Source organism: Megalobrama amblycephala, linkage group LG4 (genome assembly GCF_018812025.1).
Source record: "Megalobrama amblycephala isolate DHTTF-2021 linkage group LG4, ASM1881202v1, whole genome shotgun sequence".
NCBI lineage: Eukaryota > Metazoa > Chordata > Actinopteri > Cypriniformes > Xenocyprididae > Megalobrama > Megalobrama amblycephala.
The window spans coordinates 2,067,370-2,094,868 of NC_063047.1; the positions used below are offsets into that span (position 1 = coordinate 2,067,370).

General features: G+C 40.2%; 2 protein-coding genes across 8 annotated transcripts in view; both read left to right on the forward strand.

Annotated features, from left to right (window-relative positions):
* Positions 1-1,856, forward strand: part of LOC125266262 — a 256,307-nt gene extending 254,451 nt beyond the window's left edge. For all 7 annotated transcript variants that reach the window (XM_048186763.1, XM_048186766.1, XM_048186767.1 and 4 more), the window contains 2 exons: positions 1,127-1,198; positions 1,361-1,856. In XM_048186763.1, coding sequence (XP_048042720.1) covers positions 1,127-1,198; positions 1,361-1,480 — 192 coding nt within the window. In that variant the 3' untranslated portion in view covers positions 1,481-1,856. The remainder of the gene's footprint in view (positions 1-1,126; positions 1,199-1,360) is intronic.
* A 5,021-nt stretch (positions 1,857-6,877) lies between these two features.
* On the forward strand, positions 6,878-19,811 carry LOC125266252 (cytosolic phospholipase A2 gamma-like). Its single transcript, XM_048186746.1, has 15 exons — positions 6,878-7,161; positions 7,647-7,672; positions 7,826-7,937; positions 8,247-8,389; positions 8,472-8,673; positions 11,032-11,134; positions 11,211-11,351; positions 11,519-11,572; positions 11,665-11,712; positions 12,142-12,267; positions 12,462-12,614; positions 13,010-13,087; positions 13,175-13,332; positions 19,074-19,239; positions 19,322-19,811. Exons 1-15 carry the CDS (start codon positions 7,045-7,047, stop codon positions 19,510-19,512), a joined length of 1,818 nt encoding a protein of 605 aa, XP_048042703.1. The 5' UTR covers positions 6,878-7,044; the 3' UTR covers positions 19,513-19,811.
* Positions 19,812-27,499: the final 7,688 nt, after the last annotated feature.

The following is a 27,499-nucleotide window of genomic DNA, read 5'->3' on the forward strand; positions in this document are numbered from 1 at the left end:
TCATTTTATTTGTAGTAATTGTTTTTTATATATTTGCAGTAATGCTGAATGTGTCTCTCTATATTCTTTCTCTCAGTGATTGGGATTGTTGCTGCTTCATTCGCTGTTCTCCTTTTTGCTCTAATTCTCTGTGTGATTCTTAAAAAAAGAGCAGGTGAGTTTTCAGAGTTTCTCATATTTTGTAACAACAGACAAAAAATACAAAGCACCTGATAAAATAAATGTGTAATTTAGACAGATTTCCTTTAAGTGAAGAGAAATCAGTGAGTTAACCCAGGTGAAAAAAAGTACATTTCTTTAATGTACTTAAAGTGCTCTATTTTCATGCACTAATTTTGTACTTAATATACTAAAAATTCTACTTTAGTACATCTTAAGATAATCTTAAGAACATGTAAGTGTACTCAACTGTGCTATTTTGAGACACCATGAAATATGAACTAAAATGTGCTTTTAATATACTATCTCTATTTAAAAAATGTATTTAGTTACTACTTGTAGTACACTATGGGTTCAAATGTACTATAAGTAGTATCTAAAGTGCTAAAGAAGATTTTTTAGTATATTAAGTACAAAATTAGTGCGTGAAAATAGAGCACTTTAAGTACATTAAAGAAATGTACTTTATTTTCACCTGGGAATAAACTAGACTCTTTTAAAAGCTGATTGTCATCTGCATTAGAGACTATTTGTCTGTTTGATCATAAATATTCCCGTTACATCATGTTTCAGATAACAGAAGAAGGACTGATGACTCTGTGGTGAGTATTGCAGGTTGATCCATGAGTTATTAGTGTTTAAGCTCTTCTCCACAGAGGACTGACCCTGAAATATGACACTCTTATTAGTCTGATTAGATTATGACAAGTTAGTGTATTTGTACTGTTTCTGGTCTAAAGTCACAGATAATAATAAATATGATGGAACCACTGACACAATCAACATTTCCATTCACCCTACTCCCAGTGAACAATATGATTCATTTTCAATAATCTGTGTATATTTGACAGTTACTGTGGTACATTTCACACATACTTTACCTGAAACATCTGCAGCACCTGTGTAAAATAGTATTGACAGAATGGCCTTTAATAGCTTGGTTTGTCATATTTTCGTTGATATTTAGGAGCAGACAGATGATCATGTGACTTACACTGAGGTCACTGTGTGCAGTAAAAACCAAGGCAAAAAGAAGAAGGTGAGCAAACACTTCCTTGATGTTGTCCAGCTTCTCTCAGCATGACCTACAGTATATCGCTTTTATTCTTCTATGCAGTTCTTCAAAAGTTCTGTGTTGAATTGAGCTCAAACATCATGCTGTAATAACTGTGTTGAAACAATAACTGTGATGTTCATTCAGGTTCACTGTGATGATAAAGTGACGTATTCCTCCATCAGAGGAGCAAAAGTTGGAGCTCCAGAAAACTGCAGTGAACTTTATGCCTCTGTGAACAAGAACCATCACAAATCAGTTGAATAATTATACAAAAAACACATGAGCAGAGGAATATGAATCTAATATAATTGACTCCTAATGGTTTCTTTCAGTGCCATTATAAATACTTTCAGTGTCTTTTACATAAAAAATGTCACCTAAGTGATGCTCTGATTTATTTTGCTCAGTTCAGCATGTTATTGTACAGTTTCTGTCTGCTTGTTGATCAGTTAATGCTAGTGTCTTTATTATTAATTCAGGGTCTGCAGACGTGCACAAAGAAAATAAGGACAGTTTTACTCTCTTAGATCATTCTCATTAAATCATGTATTTTCTCGAGCAGCTTATTACCTGTCAGTTTATTATGAGAACAGGCAAAGCTTGATGATGTAAGTGTTTATCACAATATATCAGGAATGATAATTTGGTGTTTGAACTGTTTGAGCAGCTGCTTTCAGCAATGCTTGTAAAATTATATTTTATTTGTCAATAATAAAATAGTCTATATCAAACGTGTCTTTATGGTGAAATATAAATTAATCAAGGCAATATAATATCATCACACAATAGCAACTCTCTCCCACATATTTTGCAATTATAACTGCGCTTATTTACATCATTGGTATAAGTACAGTAGCAGTGGGTGGTAAAAAAACAAGAAATGTACAGTTTTATACCATCTTGCTGATAACGTTTCTTTAGTCATTTGGCAACCCTGCAGCCTGAACCCCTGTATGCGAACCACCCTTATTCATTATTTCAATATTCTGTGAACCTCAGATGATTCATGAACATTTGTATATATTTTCATACATAACATTTTGTACAGTTTGGATGCACAGACAGTTTTCAATGTCTTTCTTAGCAGTACTTTGGACTTCCAAATTGCAAAAGCACAAACGTTGACACATAAAACATCTACTGACAGCATCAAAATGATACAAAAATGTTACATACGAAGACAAAACTACCATTAAAATAAGCTAAAACAATAATAATAATAAAAAAAGTTAAGATATTTATTATTTTAGGCTTTATTCAACCCCTTCCTCTATAACTTTTGTTTCCATTGAAGCAGCAGGGTTCCCATAGTCTTAGAAAACCTTGATATATGAGGTAGCCTAACTTTAAAACAACATGTTTTCTGTGGTATTTTCAGAGCGGTGAGCTCACTGTTGAGGTTTGGAAACATGTTACTGCTGAGTGTGAGACCCTGGTTAGTTTGACCGCACAGTTTATTATTAGAAACACACTTAAAGAAAGAAGAGGAACTGAGATCTTAACCCACACAGAACTGGTCATCTCTGAACCCAGTTTGGACTGATGGGTGTGAATTTTCTCACATTCAGAGAGCGTTTGCACAACATCTTTTTCAACGGGGGGGAAAAAAAAAAAAAGCGTTTGTCTGTCTGTTTGTCTGACAATGCAAACTTTTGAAAACATGTTTCAAAGTGCAAGTTTTTAAAAATGATACCATTATTATCTACAACAAAAACACAAAACTTGTGAAAATGGTGACACGATGTGCATGTGTATTACATGTTCAGACATCAGCAACTACTGGCCTCGCAGCAGAATACAGCATTTTTTGTTGTTTTTTGTGGATCTGTGTGGACGGGGAACGTTTTGACAATGTTGTCGTCTGTACTCAAAACTATTCAAGAATGCAAAGGAAAAACTTTAGCATTTTTAGTACATTGTTGTCATGTAAACGTACCCTCAGCTGCCAGTTCCTCGTCTTTCTTTAACATCCAGATTGGTCAAACTAACTGTGTCTGTCTGTATGTGTGTGTGTCTGTGTGTGTGTGTGTGTGTGTGTGTGTGTGTGTGTGTTTGTATGCCATTTGTGCAACAGCAGCATGTCTGACAGATCTGCTCCACCAAGACCAAATACATGAACATTGTCATATCCAACACCATATCAAATCTGGTGAAAACTGGACCAACGGTCTAGAAGGAGTTTGAAAAAGTAGGTTTTCAACACAATTCAAAATATCGTACAGCAAGCTCAACCAACTAATTGGTATCTTTGTTGTCATTTTACTATCAAGACCAATGTCATGACAAAAGCAGGCAAAAGTAATTAGCAGTTTTAAAAATGTCATTATATTTTCTGACCACAAAGTGGCACTCTCCCAAAACATTTTGAGTATCTTCACAGTGTCGATAACACATTCGACTCATAACGACACACCAAGACATTCATAAAATACAGCATTTAACAACAAAACTCATTGTTCTCCAAGTGGGCAGTAAAATTAGCACATTTTGCAAATTATGATATATTTATTAATTGTAATTTACTTTTCTGAATTAAATCCTAAAGAAACTTTAACAGAAGGGTTCTTAAACTTTATTAGCATTGCATTTTAACAGTTTGACTGGTGATTAAACAGTTTAGCAGCTGACAGTAAAAAACTGATGCAAACTACAAAACTTATGAAATTTCACCATTTTGCATTGAAAATATGCGATCATGACTCATGTAATTCATAACTGAATGTGACGAGACAAGAACTGTTTGCATTTTCGGCATATTAGTGAATGTGTGAACATTTTAAAATAAACTGACCTAAATTCTGAGATTGCAATAGACGTGAAGGAGCTTGCTCAGGTACTGGGGAGCTAAACCATTTAGTGTTTTGTAAGTAAGTAGCAAGATTTTAAAATCTATACGATGTTTAGTAGGGAGCCAGTGCAGTGACGACAGAACTGGGCTAATATGGTCACATATACATGTTGGTTACATATACATTCCCTCAAAAAAAACAAACAAAAAAAAACTTGTGGCCACAATGAATAGAATGTCGATCCCTCAACATCGAGGCCATGACTTCACAAAAATAAGTAAGCCAAACCCGTCCTTTCCCAGGCACCATAACCCACAATTGATCAAAATGTGTTGAAAGGCTACTTTTTGAGAAGTAACTTTCAGAAACTGTAACTAGTGTTGTGCCATTTGAACTAAAAATCTTTTTGTGTCCACCCACGCTCTTTTTTTCTCTTTTTATTAGACATGAATGTCTGGAAAAAACAGTTAGACCAGCCCAAACTGTTTTGGAACATGTTAGCTGGTTTGACCACTCAAACACACACACACACACACACACACACACACTTGATGTTCTCCCCATGTTGTTGTGGGTTTCCTCCGGGTGCTCCAGTCTCCCAGACAATCTAAAGTCATGCAGGACAGGTGAATTGGTGCCATTTTCATGGAAACTTTGAATACTAATCTGACTTCACCACTGACAATTCGAACAACCTCCAGTTGTTGATATAAAATAATACAATACTACAGTGCCAATACAATACTATAGTACCTTCGGGGTAATTCCCGTCCTGAATATAGTACATCTCAAGGTAATTCCCTTCCACACAGGTCTTTAGCATATACACTCTCACCGTCCTTCTCATGTGTACACTGGTCCGACACAGGATCATTAATACTATACTACAGCCTCACCCCGAGGGTGACTCTATAGTCTTCCAACACTATCACTGTCTCTGCTCTGCTTTTGAACGTAGAATCTTTTGTAATTCTATTCTTTAGCTGTGCAGCACATACCTGACATGACTTCCAAGTTGTTCTTTGCAGAAATGAAGTTTTATTTATAGCTGGGAGGTCACTGGTCACAAAAACTGAGTGAGTCCCTGAACAGAAAGACAGATACACATTTAAAACTTACAGTTGGGTATAAATCAATGTCACTCGTCATTTCAATGTGATTTGTTCTGGTGATTGGTTTACAATGATCTAAGCTAATCATATGACTGTTAGTTCTACTGTGTTAAATAAGTTTACATGATCTCTGACCTGAGCATCCTGTACATTTCATGCTGAAAATTCCCTTTTGACCAATTCTAAAACCAGTACATAAAACGTTTCCATCACGCCGTAAATCCAGTGTGTTTCCCTACTTTCGGCCCCAGACGCTGACAGCATCCCCGTGACCCTGCTTAGGACACGCGGTTTGGAGATTGGATGGATGTAAAAAAAAATTTTATGTTGTACAATTATTTTGCTAATAAGAATCCCTGAAATTATGACATATATTTCAAAACCTAAAACTTGTTTGTGATTCTCAGTTTTGTTCAAGGTGATTAAATCAATAACTGGGAATAACATTTTATTGTGTAAGATGTTATGAATTATACTCTCAGACAAAAAAGGTACAAAAGCTGTCTGTCACGGTTACACCGTGTAAAGAAGACGAGGGATGCAGGATATGAATAACATTAAAGTTTACTTGGTGAGTAACAAGTAGCAACCAGCATGACCACATTCAATAACCGACACAGGATGAACAGAACAGGGAGTACAAACACACAGAGTGATGAGGGAGCTAAACAGGCACAGGTGGAGGAAGTTAAACTAATCAGGGACTAACGAGAACAGGTGCAGACAATACAGGACATCATGGTGACACTGTACCTTTTTACCTAAAGAGTGCATATTGGTACCTTAAAGGTACATATTAGTACCTAAAGTGTACATATTATTACCTAAAAGGAACAAAAGTTTACCTTTTGGTATCGTGCCCCAGTGACAACTTTTGCACTTTTTTTTTCTGAGAGTATTTCCCAACAGAATGTGATGATGCACATTCTCAAATAAGGAGAATTCAGTGTCCATGGCAGCAAATCTCTTCTCACTTTAGCAGAGAGAAATTCCCCCAAATGACAGAAGAAATGAATGATTGCAGTACAGCATCACAAGTCATACAATAGAATAAAACAAAATCGCCATAGTAGGCTTTACATTAATAGTGGATATGTCAGTTTCTGAAAGTTGCAAACATTTCACCACATCTTAAATCATGAATTGTTTTTGGCAGCATCATGTGGTGGAAATGATATTTGTGGAAACATTTGCAAAATAAAATGTCTGTGGTGGCCAAACTCAAATTTGCTACCAACACACAGCAAAAAGAGCCAAAAAAGATACTTTTGTTTGCAGTTTATTTGTATGGGTTTATGTTTTGCATATTCTCAATACTTCAAACATATATTATCTCTTCTCTAAGAATTGTATGTCCTATAAATACACTTTCATACATTTTGCATAATTTATAACCACTTTTTGCAGACTGACTGGAAATGATACAGAACAATTTTGTGATTTTTTTTTAGGTAAGTGATTTTTTATCTCATGATTCATCTCAAGCTCTTCACTGCTCTGATGCCTCCTTGGTAAACAAGAACACCAACTTTTACATTTACATTACATGCATTTATCTAAAGCATCTTATATTGCATTCAAGGTATTCATTTGATCAGTTCAGGCATTCCCTGGAAATCTCATTCCCTTGGAACTTTTGTGACAGTCTTGAAAAGTTTAAATCTTTTCATTTAAATCAAAATAACACAATGTTGCTCTAAATAATAATGTAAAGAATGGTAAAAAAAAAAAATGGATGAAAAACCACAGCACATGTTTTATTTAACATACAAGTATTTCCCTGTTCAACAATTCTGCTGTCAACGTGCATGAAGCCTTTCCCCTTTTCTAAGAGAAAAATACCTTCTAATAACAATCAGTCAGAACAATATGTTTCCTTTATGTTGTATATGATTATATAACTTAACGTTTATCACCTCCACCCTTCATGATCAAGTCTAGACTTGTAGTTTACTTTGAGAGCCCTATAAAAGAACATCTTCTGCTGATCCGAGAGACAACGGCTGTCTTATTATTAGTGAAGACTGCAGGATTTACAGGAATAGTGAGTATATCTTTGAAGCTTTATATAAATAATCTCTTTTCAGCAAAAGCAGGGCAATTAAATGTCATTATAATTAGATTAGCATGTGACAACAGTAGAATTAATCATGCATTTTTCAGTAATTAAACTTGGCAAATAACAATGATCTGCACTACCAAAAGTGTATAAATACACAATCAGTATCATGGTGAAAAATGATTTAGGGGATTCGTATTTCAATGTGATAAAGTTTTCAATTTTCCAAGCAACAAAATCTACAATGTTATTTAAATATACTATAAATAATTGCATGTTTGAAACCTCTACAACTGCTACAATTTTGATGCAACAATTAGGACTTAAAGCAATCATTTATCTGATTCTATCAAAGCAGAAACTACACAATAATTAGTTTATATATCGAATGATTTTTAAAACATTTTTTTTTTGTTTATAGTTTTCAAATAATAGAAATGTAAATTAATGTCAACTCTATTGTTTTATAGATGAGTGCATCTAAACCCAAGGAAAGGTAATTCTGCTCAGAAATTATATAACATTCTGACAATAACTTTTTAAAACGAACTACAGACTAAACTGTATTCAAATGTAGAATATTTTATATCTAAATATATTAAATAAGTCATGTTAAGTTCAGCACTGGTCTGTCTGTCTGTTGCTGCAGTGGTGAGGTGAGAATCGAACACTCTCTGAATAAAAATGAGGAAGAGTTTGTAGTCAAACGGAGAGACACTGTTCAACAAAGCCTGCAGAAGATGCAGATACAGTGTGGCCAGGTAAAACATCTTATGTTACACTTCATATATTAGACTGGTTATGGCTGATGAACATCAGATGTTAAACATCAACTTCACTTTCTAGAACAGTGTCCAGTCCTGTTCCTGGAGGACCACTGTCCTGCAAAGTTTAGCTCCAATCCTAACTAAACACAGCTGAACCAGCTAAACAAGGTCTTAGTAGGCATACTTCCAGGCAGGTTGTTGAGGCAAGTTGGAGTTGAACTCTGCAGGACAGTGACCCTCCAGGGCCGAGATTTAGACATCCCTGCTCTAGATTGTGAAATTGACTCATGCTTTGCATTTCAGAATGAGGTGCCAAACATTGCCTTACTGGGTTCTGGAGGAGGGCAAAGAGCCATGGTGGGATTGCTGGGATCCCTGGTTCAGCTCCAGAAAACAGGTCTTCTGGACTGCATTCTTTATCTGAGCGGAGTCTCTGGATCCACCTGGTATGTACCCTGAGAGACAAATCACACACATACACACAGATGGGGTGAATGTCAAAAATGAAAGTATGTTCTTCCTCTGAAGGTGCATGGCCTCCTTATATCAGGAACCAGACTGGTCCACCAAACTAGAGACTGTGAAAGACAAGATCATCAAGAGACTCAACGGTCCTGGAGTCAACTGGATAGACACAGTTTCCAAACTGAAGAAATATTACTATGGGAAAGACTTCTTCAGCTTGACTGATGTCTGGGCAGTGATGTTCGTCTCAACATATATGAAAGAGGTCAGTAACTATTCATAATACAACACTCTATGACTTACATGATTTATGATCTTTATGTTGGTAGTGGTGGTCCTATTTAGTCTTAGAAGGCCTTCAAGTGTGGGAGCTTTTAGTTTGTTTATTTTGTTTTACATTACAAACTACAACTAATCTGCCATCATCTGTTATATAGGACACATACATGCAGCTGTTATGCTGATAATATCAAATGCAAATAAAAAGTTTTCAAATTTCAAGCATAGCATTTTCAAGCATTTTCCCTAAGGCCTCAGAAGTTTTGACAACAATGTATGTGCCAAGAGTAACATGCAAAAATATTCGCCAACATTGAGAAAGACTTGATTGTGGATCACAGTTTTGAATTATGAGAAATTAGTGAAACTGCCCTCTGCAATTTGCAGCTTTTATTTACACGTCTTTAATTATTATTATTAACAGTTTTAACAGGCACAAATTGTTTTAGCTGTCAGGAATTATACTGTATGTTATGCTGTATGCAAAAGTATAAGTCCCTACATTGTAATGTCCGTATTTGGAGTTAAATCCTTTTTGTTAAAATAAAATTAAAATATTGATGAGCTGATATATTTTTAATTGAACTCATGCTATAACTTATAATCGCACCTGACCTCACAGCCTGTATGGTGATCTAAAGAACCCTGAATGGTGCCTAATGTACCTCTTTATTTGTACAATTAAAGGGATAGTTCACCCTAAAATGAAAATAAATCACACTAAGTTACTAACGTAACCTCAGTTCCCAGTGATATCGGGAACGAGTTTTGTGTCACTAAATGTTATGGGAAGAACTCCTTTTTCGCCGAATGCTAAAACCTTATTGAATCACGCAGTGAAACTGCACAAGCCATTGCAGTGGAGGAATCTGCACAAACATATTGGCTGAGCAGTGTAATCTGCACAAACCTATGGTGCTGCAGAAGATCTGCGTGAACCAATCGGTGCGTTACCCCCGCCAGAATGGGCGGAGCAGGCTCGTATTGCCAAAAGATTCAGATTAACTTGACTGAAGCGACGAACGCCTAGTCATGTAGCATAATTGCATGGCCAGCTACACAATACTCGTTCCCGTTATCTCAGGGAACCAAGGATACATTAGTAACCAAGTACATTCCCTTTTGATATGGTTCACTTGTATTGCGTCGCTAGATGCTATGGGAACAAAGTCCAACTGCACCATGCTATGATAGCAGAACGACAAACATTCTAAGTCCTAAGACACCTGGACCACACACAGGAAGAGGTCATGCCTCTGGTGGAGTGTGTTCTTACACCGATGGGGCACTGCAGACCCATCAAAGTGTAAGCCAATGCAATGGCTTCCACTATCCAGTGGGATAATCTCTGCTTCATGACTGGAAGCCCTTTGGTGCAGCCTCTGAAGCACACAAAGAGCTGCTCTGACTGTCTGAAGTCAGGGAAGAGCGTTCAATATGAACTCTTAAGGCCCAGACAGGGCAGAGTAAGTGTAATACTTACTCGTCTTTCGAAATGGGCAATCAGGGTAATGACCTTTGCTCTGAACTGAGTAGAGAGCACCTTAGGCACATAGCCATGCCTTGATTTGAGGACAGCTTTACAGTTGCTAGGCCCAAACTCAAGACAAGTTGCACTCACAGAAAGTGCCTGCAAGTCACTCACTTGCTTGATTGATGCTAGTGCTATCAGGTGGGCACTCTTAGTGAAAGTGGCCATAGCTCGGCTGACTACAGCGGCTCGAAGGGGGGTGCATTGAGGGCCCTAAGGACCGTCGACAGGTCCAATGTTGGGATGGTAAGGGGACAAGGGGGGTTCAGCCAATGAACAACCAAGTGATAAGTGAGAGACTGGCCGGGCCCCAAGAGCATGGTATGCTGCTATGGCCACTACATAGTCTTTGAGCATGGAAGGGGTGCGCCTTGTGTCCATCAGTTCCTGTAGAAATGAGAAAATCACAGGAAGTAGGGTCTTTATTCCGGACTGCACACCAGTCAGAGAAAACGGACCACTTAAAGGCGTACAGATGTTTAGTGGACGGGGCTCTAGCCTCAGAAATAGTGTTTAGGACTCTCGCTGGGAGGTCCATACATATTGCACCTTTAAATGATACATTAAATTTTAGGTCGTTTTTCACCAAACCCTATTATAAACCCCCAGAACACTTTGAGTGGGACACAAAAAATTCTCTTTTTGTGGTCCAAAAAAGAAAGAAGGGCATACAGCATTAGAATAACACCAGACAGTAAATTATGACTTGATTTTCATTTTAGGGTGAACTAAGAGAACCTTACGCAGAACATGTGAATGTCATCACTTAAATTTTATAAACAATATGATGCTATAAAAAACATTTCTCTTCAGATAGACGAACACACACTCACAGATCAGCAGGACCAGCACAGTAAAGACCCGTTTCCCATCTACACAGTGATCGACAAGCACTGCAAACAGCGCAAGGAAGGCGGTCTGTGTTTACCTGAAAGTGACAGAAAGTTAATGTGTTTGTTTCAGCTGTTATATAGACGTGTTTCTGTCTGCAGACCCCTGGTTTGAGATCACTCCACATGAAGCAGGTTATTCTCTCACTGGAGCGTTTGTGAACACTTCCAGCTTTGGCAGTCAGTTTGACAATGGCTCTAAGAAGAAGCCGCAGGATGAAATTGACATGCTGTACCTGCAAGGTAACAATATTATTTGTAATATCAACTTACTAATACGCATTACATTTTATTGACCTAAATTATAGTCTAAAATACAGTACAGACTAAAATGCAGTACAGTAGTGAGCTGTTTCATGAAGCTGTGGAGATACAATTAGTTTCAACGTGTCATTGCGTGTTTTCTGCAGCTTTGTGTAGCAGCGTTTTAGCTGATGAAGAGGAGCTCTGGAAATGGATAAAAGGTACAAGTGTACTTGTTCTGACTATTTAATTCTGCTCCATGTTATTTCATTATATCATGTGAACTCATGGTTCCATTTGATTTTGTTTTCAGATCTTTTACTACCTGAAATAAAAAAGAAATCTGAGAAAATGAGGCAAGGTAAAGAATTGTATTGCATTTATTTATTGATAAGTTCCATGTATTAAAATGTGTTGATCAATCTTTCATGGCCAAGCAAATGTTCAAGCTACACACTGACAAATTAAATATTCTAAAAAATCTACAAAAAAGCTCACATCTTTAAATATATATCGAAACCAATCTTTCTACAGTACCGGTAGTCTCGAGTACTGGGTTTATTCGGTATCAGCTGACTGTCCTCCAATGACCCTCAAAGCACTCTGAGATCTTGGTGTAATGATTAAGGTGATTCCAGAACCACAGAGCTGGATTCTCAGTGCTAAAGGGAACTCAACTGAATCATTTGAGGCATCTTTAGTTTTCAGTGTGAACATGATAAAACTGATGTGCTGGCATTCAAGACATTTTTGCAGTGTGTTCATGTTTAATTTCTGCTTCCTTCAAAAGATCCAAACTCCCCACCTACAGACGAATGTCACCAGGTGCTCTTGAACCTTGTGAACATGAATCTCGCGATGTTGAAAGGCGCTGATCCTTCTGCTTTTGATAAAGACATCAGAACAAAGCTGACAGGTAAACATTTCCACCATTGCTGTCCAAGAAAAAGTGAGGGTATTGATGCAATGAAAACAAGGACATGAAGGAAAGACGTACTACCTCTCCGGAGTGTTTGTTTACCGAAAAACATATTTTCAATGTTTTGCTTATTGACACACAAACTACATTAAGATGAACTCACTAATGTACATGTGCCCCTCGTTTCACAGACCTCGCTGGAGGCAAAAGTCAGCTAATTTTTCAGGTGGAAAAACTGAATGCTGAAAAAATAGCTGACAAAAAAGCAGCAAAACTGTACATGGAGCAATACACCATGGATGTATGCAACTTTTTGAGTGGTCGGTTCAATTTCTGGCCATTTGGTAGGTTGATCTGTCTCTAATATTTGATACTGGAGCCTATAAAACAGTGTAACGGACAGTCCATCACAGGGTCTCTCACTTTTGATCTTATAGCCAGATTGAAGTGTAAATCACTGGACTTTTAATGTTTTTAGTAGTTGCGACTGAGAACAAAGAATTTTTAATTCTCTAGTTCTTTAGAAAACAAGATATGTGCTAGTTTTTTTCAAGCTAAAAACATTGATAAATGACAAAAATATTGATCTGAAGATCCTGAAATGAAACATTTTTAATCTACCATGCAGTCACGTCTATACAGCCAAAATGTTCTTGATAATAACAAAAGAACCATTTACTGACTGAAGAACTGAAAAACATTAAAAAAAATAATTTTGAAGAGTGTATTTGTTGTACAGATGTTTGCTTGAGCATTTGCAGATGTTTGGTTCAGTGGATCTGGGGCAGGAATTATAACTTCCTTCATAACATGACAGGTGAGAACAGATCTGCTGTTCACTGGACTTTAGTATGATTAATAAACAGACTCATTTCACACTGATCTCTCACACCAATACTGTCAGATCCAACAGTGCCCGCCGCTCTTCTGAAAAGTGAGACGAGAGACTATGAAGATGCTGGACTGTTGCTGAACTCACCCTACTTCTCAGTGCTGAGAAAAGAGAGAGACATCGACCTCATCATTTCTCTGGACTTCAGCGCGGGTGATGATCCTTTCACGGTACTATATGCATATATAATATCTCTAAATAATGCACACATACTCTCATAAAAGCTCATTTAAAGGAATAGTTCCCTCCCAAAACAGTACATTCTGGCATCATTTACTCACACTTATGTCATTCCAAACCTGAATGACTTTCGTTCTTCTGTGAAACACAAAATGGGATTTTTTTGAAGAATCTTTTTTCCTCCTTACATTCATAGTGACCATCAGAACCTAAAATATACAGAATTTTAAAAACATTGACATAATAACAAATGCTGTGTGTCATTTTTAACAGGTAAAACAAGAAAAGCTGTGTTTAAATTGTTTAATTTTAACCATCTTTATTATGTGGTATATGTAAGGGATAGTCCACTAGCTGTGCCTTAAACGATTAAGGAAAAGAAAAGAAATTAAGGTTTTTGATGAAAACATTCCAGGATTTTTCTCCTTATAGTGGACTTCAATGGCCTCCAAACGGTTGAAGGTCAAAATTACAGTTTCAGTGCAGCTTCAAAGTGTTCTACACGATCCCAGATGAGGAATAAGAATCTTATCTAAAGAAACCATCACTCATTTGCTAAAAAAATAAATAAATAAGTAATAAAAAAAGAAATATATACATTTTAACCATAAATGCTCATCTTGAACTAGCTCTCTTCTTCTTCTCTATTAGAATTCTGTCAGTGTAGAAACGTCTCAGGTTACGTATGTAACCATAGTTCCCTGAGAACAGGGAACGAGACTCTGCGTTGAACAGAATGCATTGGGGAACCGTCACGTGACCCAGGTGTCGAAAGCACTATCCAACAACTCCAATTGCTATTGGCCGGCGACAGCCTATGACGTCATACGGCGCGACCCGGATGTATAAAGGGAGCGCCTGGAGAGACAGTCACTATCTTATCATCTTGAGGGACTGTTCTGAAGGCAGGCAACCTGAAGCATGGCAAAGGAACGCAGAGTCTCGTTCCCTGCTCTCAGGGAACTATGGTTACATACGTAACCTGAGACGTTCCCTTTCGAAGGGAACTCCACTCTGCGTTGAACAGAACGCATTGGGGAACGATATACCCACACCGCCATGCTGGAGGGGAGTGCCTGCCAAAAAATATGGCTGAGGCAAAGACCTCAAGGCAGTTCTCAAACTGCCCAGCAACTCCCCCTCGGGTCACACCAGGCTGTCAGTGACAGCATTCCCTTTGGCCAACAGCCCAAGCTGACCTTCCCACAGGCTTCTACCTTTCTCTTTTAACAAATAGAGCCTAGAGAAACGCTAAGGCGTCTAGAACCCAATTTTCTTGTGAGAAAAGTGGTTCCTTTAAGGGAATGTGGCCAAGGAACCAAAGGGAACCTCGGCCAGTCACTCATGAGGGGAGCAAGGTCACCCTCATTGCCACCAGGGAGGCCGACCTGGTCTTCTCAGGGAACAGACTCAGTTCAGGCCAACCCTGTCTGAATACAGAGCCTCTAAAACGCATTCTTCAGGAAGATAGTAGGTAAGAGTGACTGCAGAAAGGCAGAAACCAGCTCAGACCCACGCGTAGAGATGGGCATCCTGGAGAGCAGAACTCAGCTGAGTGCTATGAACCCTCATATCGAGGGGAGATAATCCGCTCAACCTAGGATCTACCCAGTGCTTAATTAACGCACTGAGGAGGCTGTGCGCTGAAAACCCTGAAAAGGGGAGCACAAACCAGCCTGGGGCTGACGCTTAAGACGGGGCCTGATCAAGGCCGAACCATCATAATCAGCTTAGGGAGCTAAGCACTATTACAAACCCCAAGGGGAAGCGCAGAGCTCACCTAACAGGTAGACTATGCCAAGAGCACATACTCATGGAGGCCCGAGAGGGGCTACAACATGACAACAGTTCTATATACATAAAGACAGAAGTAAACTTCAGAAAGAGGCCTGTTTCTGGTAAAGCCATTCTGAACATCTGTCTAAGCCGGCGGCAGACAGACAACTTCCATGGCAGCAATAGAAAGCTGCACAGTGCTCTTATGATAATCCACCCAACACAATCCAACGAGCAGTGTACTCAGTAAAAGCACCATTTACTCTTTAAGCAAGAGGAGTACAGCGTACGCCAACACGTATTAAGGAAGGCCTGGAAGGCCTATAACCTCAACAGACACGTGGCATCAGCTCGTGGCAGTGTTTAGGTCCCAAGCCTGGTAAACAGCCCGCAAAAGAGGGGGTTGAATCTACCACTTGGGCCCCTGGCCAATGAAAGTGTATAGAAATAGTTCTCAGAGAGAAATACACCTAAACAAACACTAGTGTATCCAAAAAGGGCGGCCCGCAGGCTTAGCATCCTTCAGGACACACGGCGTAAGTCTCGTGGCCGTTTCCAGGAGCACAAAGCTCCAACCTAAGCGCTAGGTGGCTCTTAGCTCAACTAGAATCATCGACTCAGAGGCAACAATAGGTTAAACCAAACCTCAGTAAGGTTTCACTACTGACATCTCATCCAGAGCCGCACAGAAAAACACAATCTGTGCCAACGTGCAAACTAAAAAGGAGGCCTGAAGTGGCCTGCCGATCCAGTGACACGTGGCTTCAGCTCGTGAATTCCCAGGGAACCAAGCTTACAGGGAACCAGCTCTAACCCACTAACTATGGGAAGCCAACTACTACCTGTGCTAGGCTACACTTTCCAAACAGGCAAAGTACCCTAAGTTCTTGTGACTATGGGGAACCAATACAACCAACATGGTCTAAGGGAGGCTAGTTAAGCCTACCACCTCAAACAAACATGCTGCAGGGCCTGAAGCAGTGTAATAATAAAACAGTATGTGAGCAAACTGATATCCATTAAACAGCCAATATGAAATTATTGCAAACTAGAAGGAGGCTGAACAATCCAGCCTACAATCACCGTTATATGCAATATAGCTGATAAACAGATAACTGAAAGGGAGCTGACAGATACGAACTTTTCTCAAAAAGTGATCTAGCTACCCTGAGTATGCAATCCGACAGGCAATGCACTCTGTAACACGGGGAAAGGGTTCACCGAACACTTAAATAGTGGCCGCTTTTCTTTCAAAAAGGGCCTGCTATATATAAGCGGGTGCCAACCTGTGGCAGCATATTAAGCTCACATACAACTAAACATTCCAACAGGCAATGTACCCTAAACATGTGACTAAAGGGAACCAAACAAAGCCAACGTGGTCTAAGGGAGGCTATAAGGCCTACTAACTCAAACAAACACATGGCAGGGCCTGTGGTAGTGTACATATGTGAGCAAACCATGATCAGTTAATCAGCATGACAACTGCTAACTAGAAGGAGGCTAAATATCATAAAGCTTACAATCCGAGTTATATGCAATATAACCGCTAACAAGATCACCAGGGAGCTAAAAATAGATACCAACTTTCCTCAAAAAGTGGTTCTAACTACCCTGAGTATGCAATCCAACAGGTGATGCACTCAGTGACACAAATACACCTCTTAACTGAGGAATATGTAGTCACCATCCTCTCAAATAGAGGCCGCTTTACAGCAAAAAGGGCCTACTATTGAGAGAACAGGTGCTAACCTGTGGCAGCATAAGTAAGCTCACATATATATATGTAGGGCAAAAATCTAGAACTCAAAGTAACATAAAACTTTGAAATACATGCTATTTAAAAGGAAAAACATTCCCTTACAGATCCTCAAATCTGTTCTAAGCCTAGAAGACGAAAGACTAAAAACTAGCATCGTCCAATCAAACTTGATAAATACAAATATCAAGTGGCTCAGAGGAATTCATTTCCCTTAGCATGAAAGTTCTAGGAAGTGGGGCCTAGCAAACCTGCATAACTTATCTACGCAAATATAATGGCCTACCACCTGAGAGACAGCATCAGGGAGTCAAAACAGTCTACGACCTAGCTGTTAATCTCACAATTGCACCTACACAAGCAAGGGGATAATGGCATACGGCCTAACAACTCCCTCGGGAGGAGGCCAGAACTAGGAACTATGCAACCTAATCAGGGATAGTAAACATAAGGTTATGTAAATAACAAACCAAACCTAGCTCTAGCCTAGCCGCTAAGCTACGGGCCTTCTTACAGGGCCACAAGCCTAGTGAAGCCCGGGCTTCACCTCCAAATCTCATGGATAAGAGAAAGAAAGTGAAGCTCACAAGCAAACAATGTCAGGCGGCTGATTAAGGCCGACCTAAACATCTATATATTAGCTGAAGTGACAAGTACTATCAACTTCAGTATGCCAAAAAAACCCTAATTTTCCTGACTACATGCTCAGAAAAATATACAGGAAATAAGGTCTTATTTTAAATGAATAAAATATAGACCCTCCTGCAGCTCAAAAACCAAAAACTCCTAATGCTCCTTTTAACATAAAAGGATGGAATCTAAGGTTCTTTAAGCTAAAAGATCCTCTCACTATCAAACAGAAACAGCGGGCTGATAGAAACAATGACTATGGGCCCAGCCATCAATCTGACCATAAGAAGCATCTGAGCATGACATATGCTTATATATACATATACACACAAGAGGTGGAAGAAGAAGAGGAGAGGGTAGCTATAAAGCGCCCTATCTAGCTGGGAGATTGATCACAAACGCAACAGTGTTTACAATCGATCACCCGTCTCACTCGCTCTTCCTCCCCCTCCCGTCTGTCCGGGTTCAGATACAAATCTGAATGGCTAGGGGTTTTTCCCATTCCTCACCGATCTCAAAAGCGGAGATCAGAACGGAATGGAAAGTATGGAAGCTGCCGTATTAATGGACAGAAAGGAACCGCTCGCCGAACCGTCCACGCGCGGCCCCTTTCTTAACGCGCCCTCCCGGCAGCCGCAGCCCGACAAGAAGCGTGTCCCAAACACACAGCAGCTCGCATACACCCGCCAGAGGAGCGCTCGCCGCCGGACGCGATGACGTCAAACACAAACGTCATCGTCATCCGGTCGCTCTCGCCAGCCCCAGGGAAGTTGAGAGAATAAAACTTTCTCAAACTTCCCAACGAGCTCATCCGCAAGCCCTATGATTGCAGCCACCGTTAAACCTTAACACAAACGGGCCAGAACCACCAGGCAGAGATGCAGACAGCTCTTCCCTCGGGAAGAGTACCAACGAGAACAGAGTAAACAACAGACAGACACACAGCAGTGCCCTCAAGCACTGTGTATGCGTGCTCCTCTCCAGACAGAAAACGCTCAGAAAAATATGTATATCAAGTGTCAAACCTTGGGACACGGATAAACACACTGTCATGAACGTTTGTAAGGTATATATAGAAAACCTTACCGGAGTCTTATGGTATAGATGCAATCAGACAGAACAGGACCGAAAGACGAAAAAGATAGTGGCTGTCTCTCCAGGCGCTCCCTTTATACATCCGGGTCGCGCCGTATGACGTCATAGGCTGTCGCCGGCCAATAGCAATTGGAATTGTTGGATAGTGCTTTCGACACCTGGGTCACGTGACGGTTCCCCAATGCGTTCTGTTCAACGCAGAGTGGAGTTCCCTTCGAAAGGGAACTGCTAAGTGTATTACTGCCCTCCACAGGTCAAAGTTTGAACTAAATTGTCATATTCAATATGCTAGTGCAAGTATATAACAATTAGTTCTAACTTTGACCTGTGGAGGGCAGTAATACACTTAGCAGTGTCTACACTGCTGGAATTCTAATAGAGAAGAAGAAGAAGAAGAAGAAGAGAGCTAGTTCAAGATGAGCATTTAATAACAAGCATAGAGTGATGTTACTCAATGCTTTTCTACCGCAGACAGTGAAGGAAGCTGCTGAGATGTGCAACAAACTAAACATCCCTTTTCCAGAGGCCAACATAGCCAATGAACTCTCAGACAGACCGAAGGACTTCTATGTGTTCAAAGGCCAAAACACTCCAACAGTGATCCACATCCCTCTCTTTAATATGGTCAACTGTGGAGGCAAGTTAAAGTCTTACAATGTCCTGAATGAAACTAAATTATCCAACTGTGTTCTGATTTAAGTGTGTTTATGTTTCTTCAGACAAAATTGAGGCCTGGAGGAACAAATATACGACTTTTCAAGGTCCTTACAGCGCTGAGATGATCACTGATCTCATGAAGGTCGCTGGAAGAAACATCATAAACAACAGAGTGAAACTGCTGGAGCAGATCCGTGCGGTCACTAAAGCTAAATGGCACCAAGCAATGGCACGACAAAATCCAACACTGTGACTAAACTGAATATGCAACCAATGGCAATCTGATTTAAGATTAAACAAAAAAATATATTTCTTTTTCTGTCTTAATCATCACTTAGCATTAATTAGCATTATTACTTTTTTAAATGTGATTTGTGTCATCAGAGGTTAGTCATGTTTGTTTAATAATTTCTGTTTAATAAATGTTTTAATACATTCCTTCATGCATGAATTTTTAGCTGATCATTAATAATCAAATCAACAAGATTGAATTAGAAACATAATTGCCGATTAAAACACTGTATTACTTTGCTTCTATTCCAATTAATTAAACTGTTCTCTAAAAATACTGTTTTTCCTTGTCATGAACATCACACAGCAAACAACACAAATGCTTATTATTGATGATTGGTTTGGGCCTGGATGCTGATTGGTCAATCCAGAGCTCCAGTCACAAGCTTCTGTTTATAACCTTTTGAGCATTTTTAACATTTCTTGTATTTTGAACATACAGTATGTTTATGTGTATCACACTTTTTACAACATATCATTTCAAAGCAGCTTTACAGAAAATTCATGTTTCTATGTTACAATCAACAGTGATTGTATACCTGCATATCACGTACTTTATATATTATATAAGGTAATATATAATATATATGATCACTGATGATGATCATCTCATGAAGGTCGCTGGAAAAAACATCAGAGTGAAACTGGTGGAGCAGATCAGAGCAAAATCCATATTATATATATCCATAGTTAGATAATATTATTGAAATTAATGTTTGAAATGGTCTTATTAATTTCACAACGGTCAAGAAATGTAATAATATCTGAATAGAAATTTCTGACACAAACTAAACAGACATAAATAATATTGAGTACATTAGAAAATACAGGAATACGTAGAGGATCAAGCACTGGAACTATCAATAAACATCATGAGTATTAGAGTTTTTTACAATCGCTAGGTCACATTTCTCAATACTTAGTTCAATTTTTCAAAACTCTTCACACAGTTCTCCTAACCAACTTTCATCTTGGCACAGAGGTTAACTTCACATTCAAAATGCACTAAATCTACCAAAACACTTCATTCGTGTCTCAAATCAACTCATTCTTCCAGAACACTAGCAAAGGTTTTCACCCAGTAAACACACTTTGTCACTCATAAAACATTGACCTAAAAACACTAACATCAGTTAGCATTATACGTTTTCTTTTTTAAAAATTTCTTTACAAAACAAGAATGACACTCACTACTGCTTATAATTCACTGCAGTTTATGTTACATGGGCCATGTTTACATTACAGTACAAAATTATTTGAACAAAAAGACAGAACAAAAAGTTTCCCCTTTTGAATGGACGATAATGAAAATGAAAGACTACAGTTTTTTACAGACGCTAGGACACATTTCTCAATACTTAGGTCACTTTTGCAAAACTCTTCACACAGTTCTTATAACCAACTTTCAGCTTGGCAAAGCAGTTCATTTCACATTCAAAATGCACTAAATCTACCAAAACACTTTATTCAGGTCTCAAATCAACTCATTCTTCCAGAACACTAGCAAAGGTTGACAGCCGACAAACACACTTTGTCACCCACAAAACAATTACCTAAAAAACACTAACAACATGTAGCATTATACTGTCACAGACACGTCAGGTTCCACCTCTCACCAATACCAGCGCACTCAATCCCCGGAGTACTAATTACCGCCACCTGCACATCATCAGCACTGCAATCACCCGCACTACAAAAGACTCACACTCACACACACTCACTGTCCGGTCTCGTTTGCACTTCACGCTCTTGAATGCTTACCTTAAGGACTCCTACTCGATACTTACCTGTCTCCCGCGTCTCCAGTCTTCCTCGTGTGCTTCCCCATCTGTGTGTGAGTGTTCCAGGCTCCTGTCTCCAGCTTCGTCATCCTTCTCCAGTCTGCAACCAACACAAGGACAGTATTATCTCTCTGCTTCTCAGTTTGCATCCAGTATTGCTCAATACTCACCTGATTCTCTGCTGATATCAATAAATACCATTGTTTGCGTTTACATCTGCCTCCGTGCCGTCTCTGTTGTAACAGAAGACCGGACCCAACCAACAAGATATCAGCATGAGTTCATCTGACCCATTCCAAGAGCTCGTGGACGCTTTGCGCCGAGCACTCACCCCACAGTCACAGCATCAGCCACCTTCACCAACACCAGCCGTTGCTTCCGCATCCACCGTTCCTTCACCTCCACCTGCGGTTCACGCCAGTCCCATGGCCAAACCAGCACCCTACTCGGGATCGGCGGAGGACTGCAGCGGATTCCTCCTGCAATGTGAGTTGGTCCTGGAGATGCAACCGCATCTCTACCCCACAGACACGGCAAAAATTGCGTTCATTATCTCACAACTGCAGGGCAAGGCGTTGCACTGGGTGGATTCCCTCTGGACCCAGAAGGGCTCCGTAGTTCAATCCTATTCAACCTTCGTCTCTCACTTCCGTGAGGTCTTCGGCAAACCCCGCTCTGATTCATCAGTTGGTGAGAAACTCTATAATCTTAAACAAGGATCCAAATCTGTGAATGATTATGCCCTGCAGTTCAGAACGCTAGCCGCCTCCAGTGGATGGAACGAACAAGCTCTCATCACTTCCTTTCGTCAGGCGTTGGAACCCAGAGTGCGGTTGCATCTCGCTGCATACGAGGATTCCATCGGCCTTGAATGCTTCATCCAGCTTGCCATCCGCGTAGGCTCTCGTATGCAGTCGTGTCTCGAAGAGCACCAGGGCCAGCCACTCCCCATCCCCTTCCTCCGCCGATCCGAACCCGTCAGCTCTCCAGAACCAGCCAGCGAACCCATGAAACTCGACAGTTCACGTCTCTCGCCTACCGAACGTCAAAGAAGGCTGACCCTGAATCTATGTTTATATTGTGGTGCTCCTGGGCATGTAATCTCTGCATGCCCAATTCGTCCTCCTTGTCCTATGGTGAGTGCTATCATTCCCTCCATTCAAAAGATGAAACCACTCACTACTGTTGTAACCCTCACTGCTGTTGACGTATCTGTTCCAGTGGTGGCGCTCCTCGATTCAGGGTCAGCAGGAAACTTCATCTCCGGCTCCCTCTGCCGGCAACTCAAGCTTAAAACTTCGCCCTCTCTGACCATCTACCAAGTTCACTCCATCACAGGCAAACCCTTGAGTCGCAGGAAGATCAGCCGATGTGTGGGTCCCCTTCAGCTCCGTGTGGGTATTCTACATGTTGAAGATCTTCATCTGCTGGTTCTGGAGGACTCCACCGCTGACGTGGTTCTAGGGCGCCCGTGGCTGGAGCAGCATAATCCAACCATCTCCTGGCTCACGGGCGAGATCCTGAAGTGGGGCGAACACTGCTTTCCCAATTGTTTCTCCGAGATTCCTGTTCCCAAGTCTCCACGCTCCAAAGACATCTCCATCTGTGCCACCTCCATCGAAAGCCCCCTTGAGAAACGTTCAGTGGATATACCATCTTGCTACGCCCCCTTCAGCGACGTCGTCTTCTGCCCGCAACATGCCTCCAAGCTGCCTCCACACCGGCCATGGGACTGTGCCATCGATCTGTTACCGGGTGAGCCAGTGCCTAGGGGAAAGATCTACCCCCTCTCTGTACTGGAGGAGAAGGCCATGGAGGAATACATCGAAGAGGCCCTACACCAAGGATACATCCGCCCGTCTACTTCCCCTGCTGCTTCGAGCTTTTTCTTCATGGCTAAAAAGACTTGGCGGCACTGCATAGACTATCGCTCCCTCAACAAAATAACTGTCAAGTTCCGGTATCCACTTCCCCTCGTCCCAGCGGCCCTGGAACATCTCCGTGGTGCCACTGTGTTCACTAAGCTGGACCTCCGCAGCACGTACAACCTCATCTAGATACGCGAGGGGGACGAGTGGAAGACCAGTGTTTGCGTATACATCTGCCTCCGCGCCGTCTCTGTTGTAACATATACAATGTTTTCTTTTGTAAAACAAGGACACATCTCTGTTTATAATTCACTGCAATATATGTGTGGCGACCAGGGCGGGCGAGAGCCGTGAGAGAACGGCGCGAGGCCGGTGGCGCGAGTGTTGTTAATGAGCTCCACCTGGGAGGCGCACCAGCCTTGAGTCTCTCACGGAGGAGATCCGGGAGCATAAAAGGAGGAGCGACGTCAGTGAAGGACGAGAGAGGACCAGGCCTGGACTTTACGTTATGTTTTATTATGTTTGTGTGGCCGGCAGACGTCCGCGAGGGTCTGCCGGCGTTACTTTCGTTTTGTTCTTTGTTCCTATTAAAGTTTTGTTCAATGTTCGCCGGTTTCCCGCCTCCTTCCCGTACATACGAACTGTTACGATATGTTACTGGAATGAATCAGACATGATGCAGAATTCGTCAGTATTTTGTTGTTTGTTTATTTTTATTTTTTTGCACTGAGTAATTCCAAAATACGAGAATTTGTATACACACCATCCACTGATACAGATACAATTCAATTGTTTTTATAGCATTTAATTTTAAGATTTAAAATATTTGTTTCATTAAAATATTACTGTAGGAATGTAGCAAATTTCTGTCTTATTCAGTTTTGTATTATGTTATTGTTTTGAACATAAGTTTAACAGTTTTGAAAACAGTATGTAAGCATGTCGTAGCGTCTGTAAAAAACTGTAATAATGCATTACTCATTTGTTCCTGTGTAGTTATTCATTACAGTTTTTTTACAGACGCTAGGACACATTTCTCAATACTTAGGTCACTTTTGCAAAACTCTTCACACAGTGAGCACAACAGAAGTCTATGTGGGCTAAACTGAGGATCAATTATCCCCAATATCTAAGCGAGCTCTTGGTGCATTATAGTCCTTCACGTCTATTGCGATCTCAGAATTCAGGCCAGTTGATAATACCCAGAATATCAAAATCAACTGAAGGCGGCAGATCCTTTTCCTATTTAGCACCTAAACTCTGGAACAATCTTCCTAGCATTGTTCGGGAAGCAGACACACTCTGTCAGTTTAAATCTAGACTAAAAACACATCTCTTTGCTCTTGCATACACATAACACATTATCAATACATTAACATTTTTCAAATCCGTTAAAGGATTGTTACGCTGCAATAATTAGGTCGGCCGGAACCGAGAACATTTCCTATAACACTAGATATACCTGTACATCAGAATAAGAGTGGCATCTACGCTAATATCTGTCTCTCTGCTTATCCTGAGGTTTTCCGGGTGCTGGATCCAGGCCGTATCCAGATCAGATGGAGAACCTGTGTCTGGACCTGACTACAACGTAGCCCAGGAGACAATGGGCCTACAGATCCAGTTCTGGCTGCATCTATAATTCAGATTTTTAAATCTCCGTATCCGCTTACATATATTTATATATAATCTATTTTTAATCTCTATAATAAAAATGTATAATTCAGATTTTGATCTCCATATCCATTTACATATATTATATATATCTTCCAAGGGGTTTTTTCCCTCCTAGGACTTTTTTCCCAGTGCTAGCACGCTGGGTTTTTCTCCTAGGGGTTTTTTCCACCCCTGGGAGTCAGCCGACATTGGCTTAATGTAGCACCATCTTGTATATGTTACATATTACCACGCTTGTTTGTACAGCTTATTTTTAACCATTTCTCTTTTTTCTGTGCTCCTAATATGTAAAGCTGCTTTGAAACAATTACAAATTGTAAAAGCGCTATATAAATAAATTTGATTATCATTGCTTTGGCACAAAATTCATTCAATGACTACATCTCTCAAATTTCATGAATTCTTTTCTCACTCAGACACAAGAACTGCCAAAACTCTTTGTACGTGCAGGCCAATTTGCACATGCTTACATACTGTTTTCAAAACTGTTAAACTTATGTTCAAAACAATAACATAATACAAAACTGAATAAGACAGAAATATGCTGCATTTCTACAGTAATATTGTAATGAAATACATGCTGAATCTAAAAAAATCAAATACTATCAGAGCAATTAGATGAAACTGAACACCTACACAAGCATTCGTTTTTCAATTTCATAATCATCCATTCAAAGAGGAAAACTTTGGAATAATTTTGTTCTGTAATGTAAACATGGTTCATGTAACAAACTGCAGTGAATTATAAACAATAGAGAGTGTTAATCTGGAGTTGTTATAGTTTTTTCTGATTGCTTAAGCACATTTTTTGTAACTATTGGCTATTTTTGCAAAACTCTACACACAAATAAGAAAACCTTTCACCCAATTATCAAAACATTGTAGTTCTCTTGCAAAAGCGAACACAGCTAGATTAACTCTTCACACCTTCGTAAAAATGGTGTTTTCGTATCAAACAGTAAACACAAGCCATCATCTACTAAGCACACAATGTGCCAACTACACACTGATGGTATGAATACAAAACACATCTGGCTTTTGCTTTCTCTGTTTACAGATGTCAATTTGAGGTCATACTTTTGTCATAGTGTCATGTAAACATACAAGGATCCAAACTTCAAGTATTGGTGTTTATTCACACTCATCAAAACCAAGACAAAGTCAGAACACAAAATAGTAATTTCACAAAAAAAAAAAGAAAAAAAAAAGACAGTCAGCCTACATCATGTCGTCTTTCTGGGTCCGGCTACAAAATTTCGTTCACATCGCATGCGATATCCTCCAGTCCAAGGCACCGGGGAAAATATCTCCTTGAATGCCGTATCCAGGCCTGACATGATGCCTGGTCAATATCTCCACATGCCTCCTCCATTGCCTGTAAAAGGGCTACCTGTTGATGAGGATGGCGGTCGTACACTTTCCAGCGCCAGGCAGAGAAGAACTCCTCGATGGGATTTAAGAATGGAGAGTATGGAGGGAGGTTGAGTGCCATGAAGGATGGGTGGTCTGTAAACCAGTTGCGAACCAAAGCAGCCCTATGGAAACTAACATTGTCCCATATGATGACATATCGGGTATGCTCTGGTCTCTGAACAGTGAGCATGTCATGTAAGGTGTCCAGGAATGCAATAATGTGTGCAGTGTTGTATGGGCCTATGGTTGCATGATGGTGAACAACACCATTTTGGCTTATAGCTGCACACATGGTTATGTTACCACCACGTTGTCCTGGGACACTGATGATGGCACGGTGTCCAATAATGTTCCTGCCACGTCTCCTGGTTTTACTCAGGTTAAAACCGGCCTCATCTACAAAAAGTAGCTCATGTCCCATGGCATCTGCTTCTAGTTCCATCACTCTCTGGACAAGACAAAACAAATGCAACACATCAGGCCCATGCACAGCACTACAGTATGCACTTCCAAATTCAGAACCAATGACACTATAGCTTACCTGCACATAGTCATATCGCAGTTGCTTTACACGTTCTGTGTTTCTCTCGAAAGGAACTCTGTAAATTTGCTTCATTCTTATTCTGTGGCGCGCAAGTACACGACTTAGTGCAGAAATGCTTACACTGTGTATATTTTGAAAGATGGTGTCATTATCAATTATGCGCTGCTGTATTTCGCGCAGTCTTATTGCATTATTGGCAATCACCGTGTTCACTATATGGGTCTCTTGCTCTGGAGTGAACATTCTTCCTCTGCCCCCAACATCTGGATGTCTAGCAATTCTGTAAAGTAACAATTTCAGTATTTTTGCATGTATGGTACTGTTGTGTTTCTCATTAGAGTATGGCAGTGCTACAAAGTACTTACCGATTCTCATTTCGAAATGTCCTAATGATGCTTGCCACAGTGTAGCGGCTCAAATTAGGCTGAACCCGTTGGCCAGCTTCCATCAGGGTCATCCCATGGTTGATGACATGGTCCACTATTGTAGCTCTGATGTCATCAGTTATTCTATTTCTTACTCTTCTTACCCTTCCTCTTTCCCCTCTTCGTCCTCTTCTTGCTCCTCCCTGTCCTTTTCCTCTAACTTCCTCTAACCCTTTCGCTTCTTCACCTCCACGTCCTCTTCCTCCAACTTCTTCACCTCCACGTCCTCTACCTCGGCCTC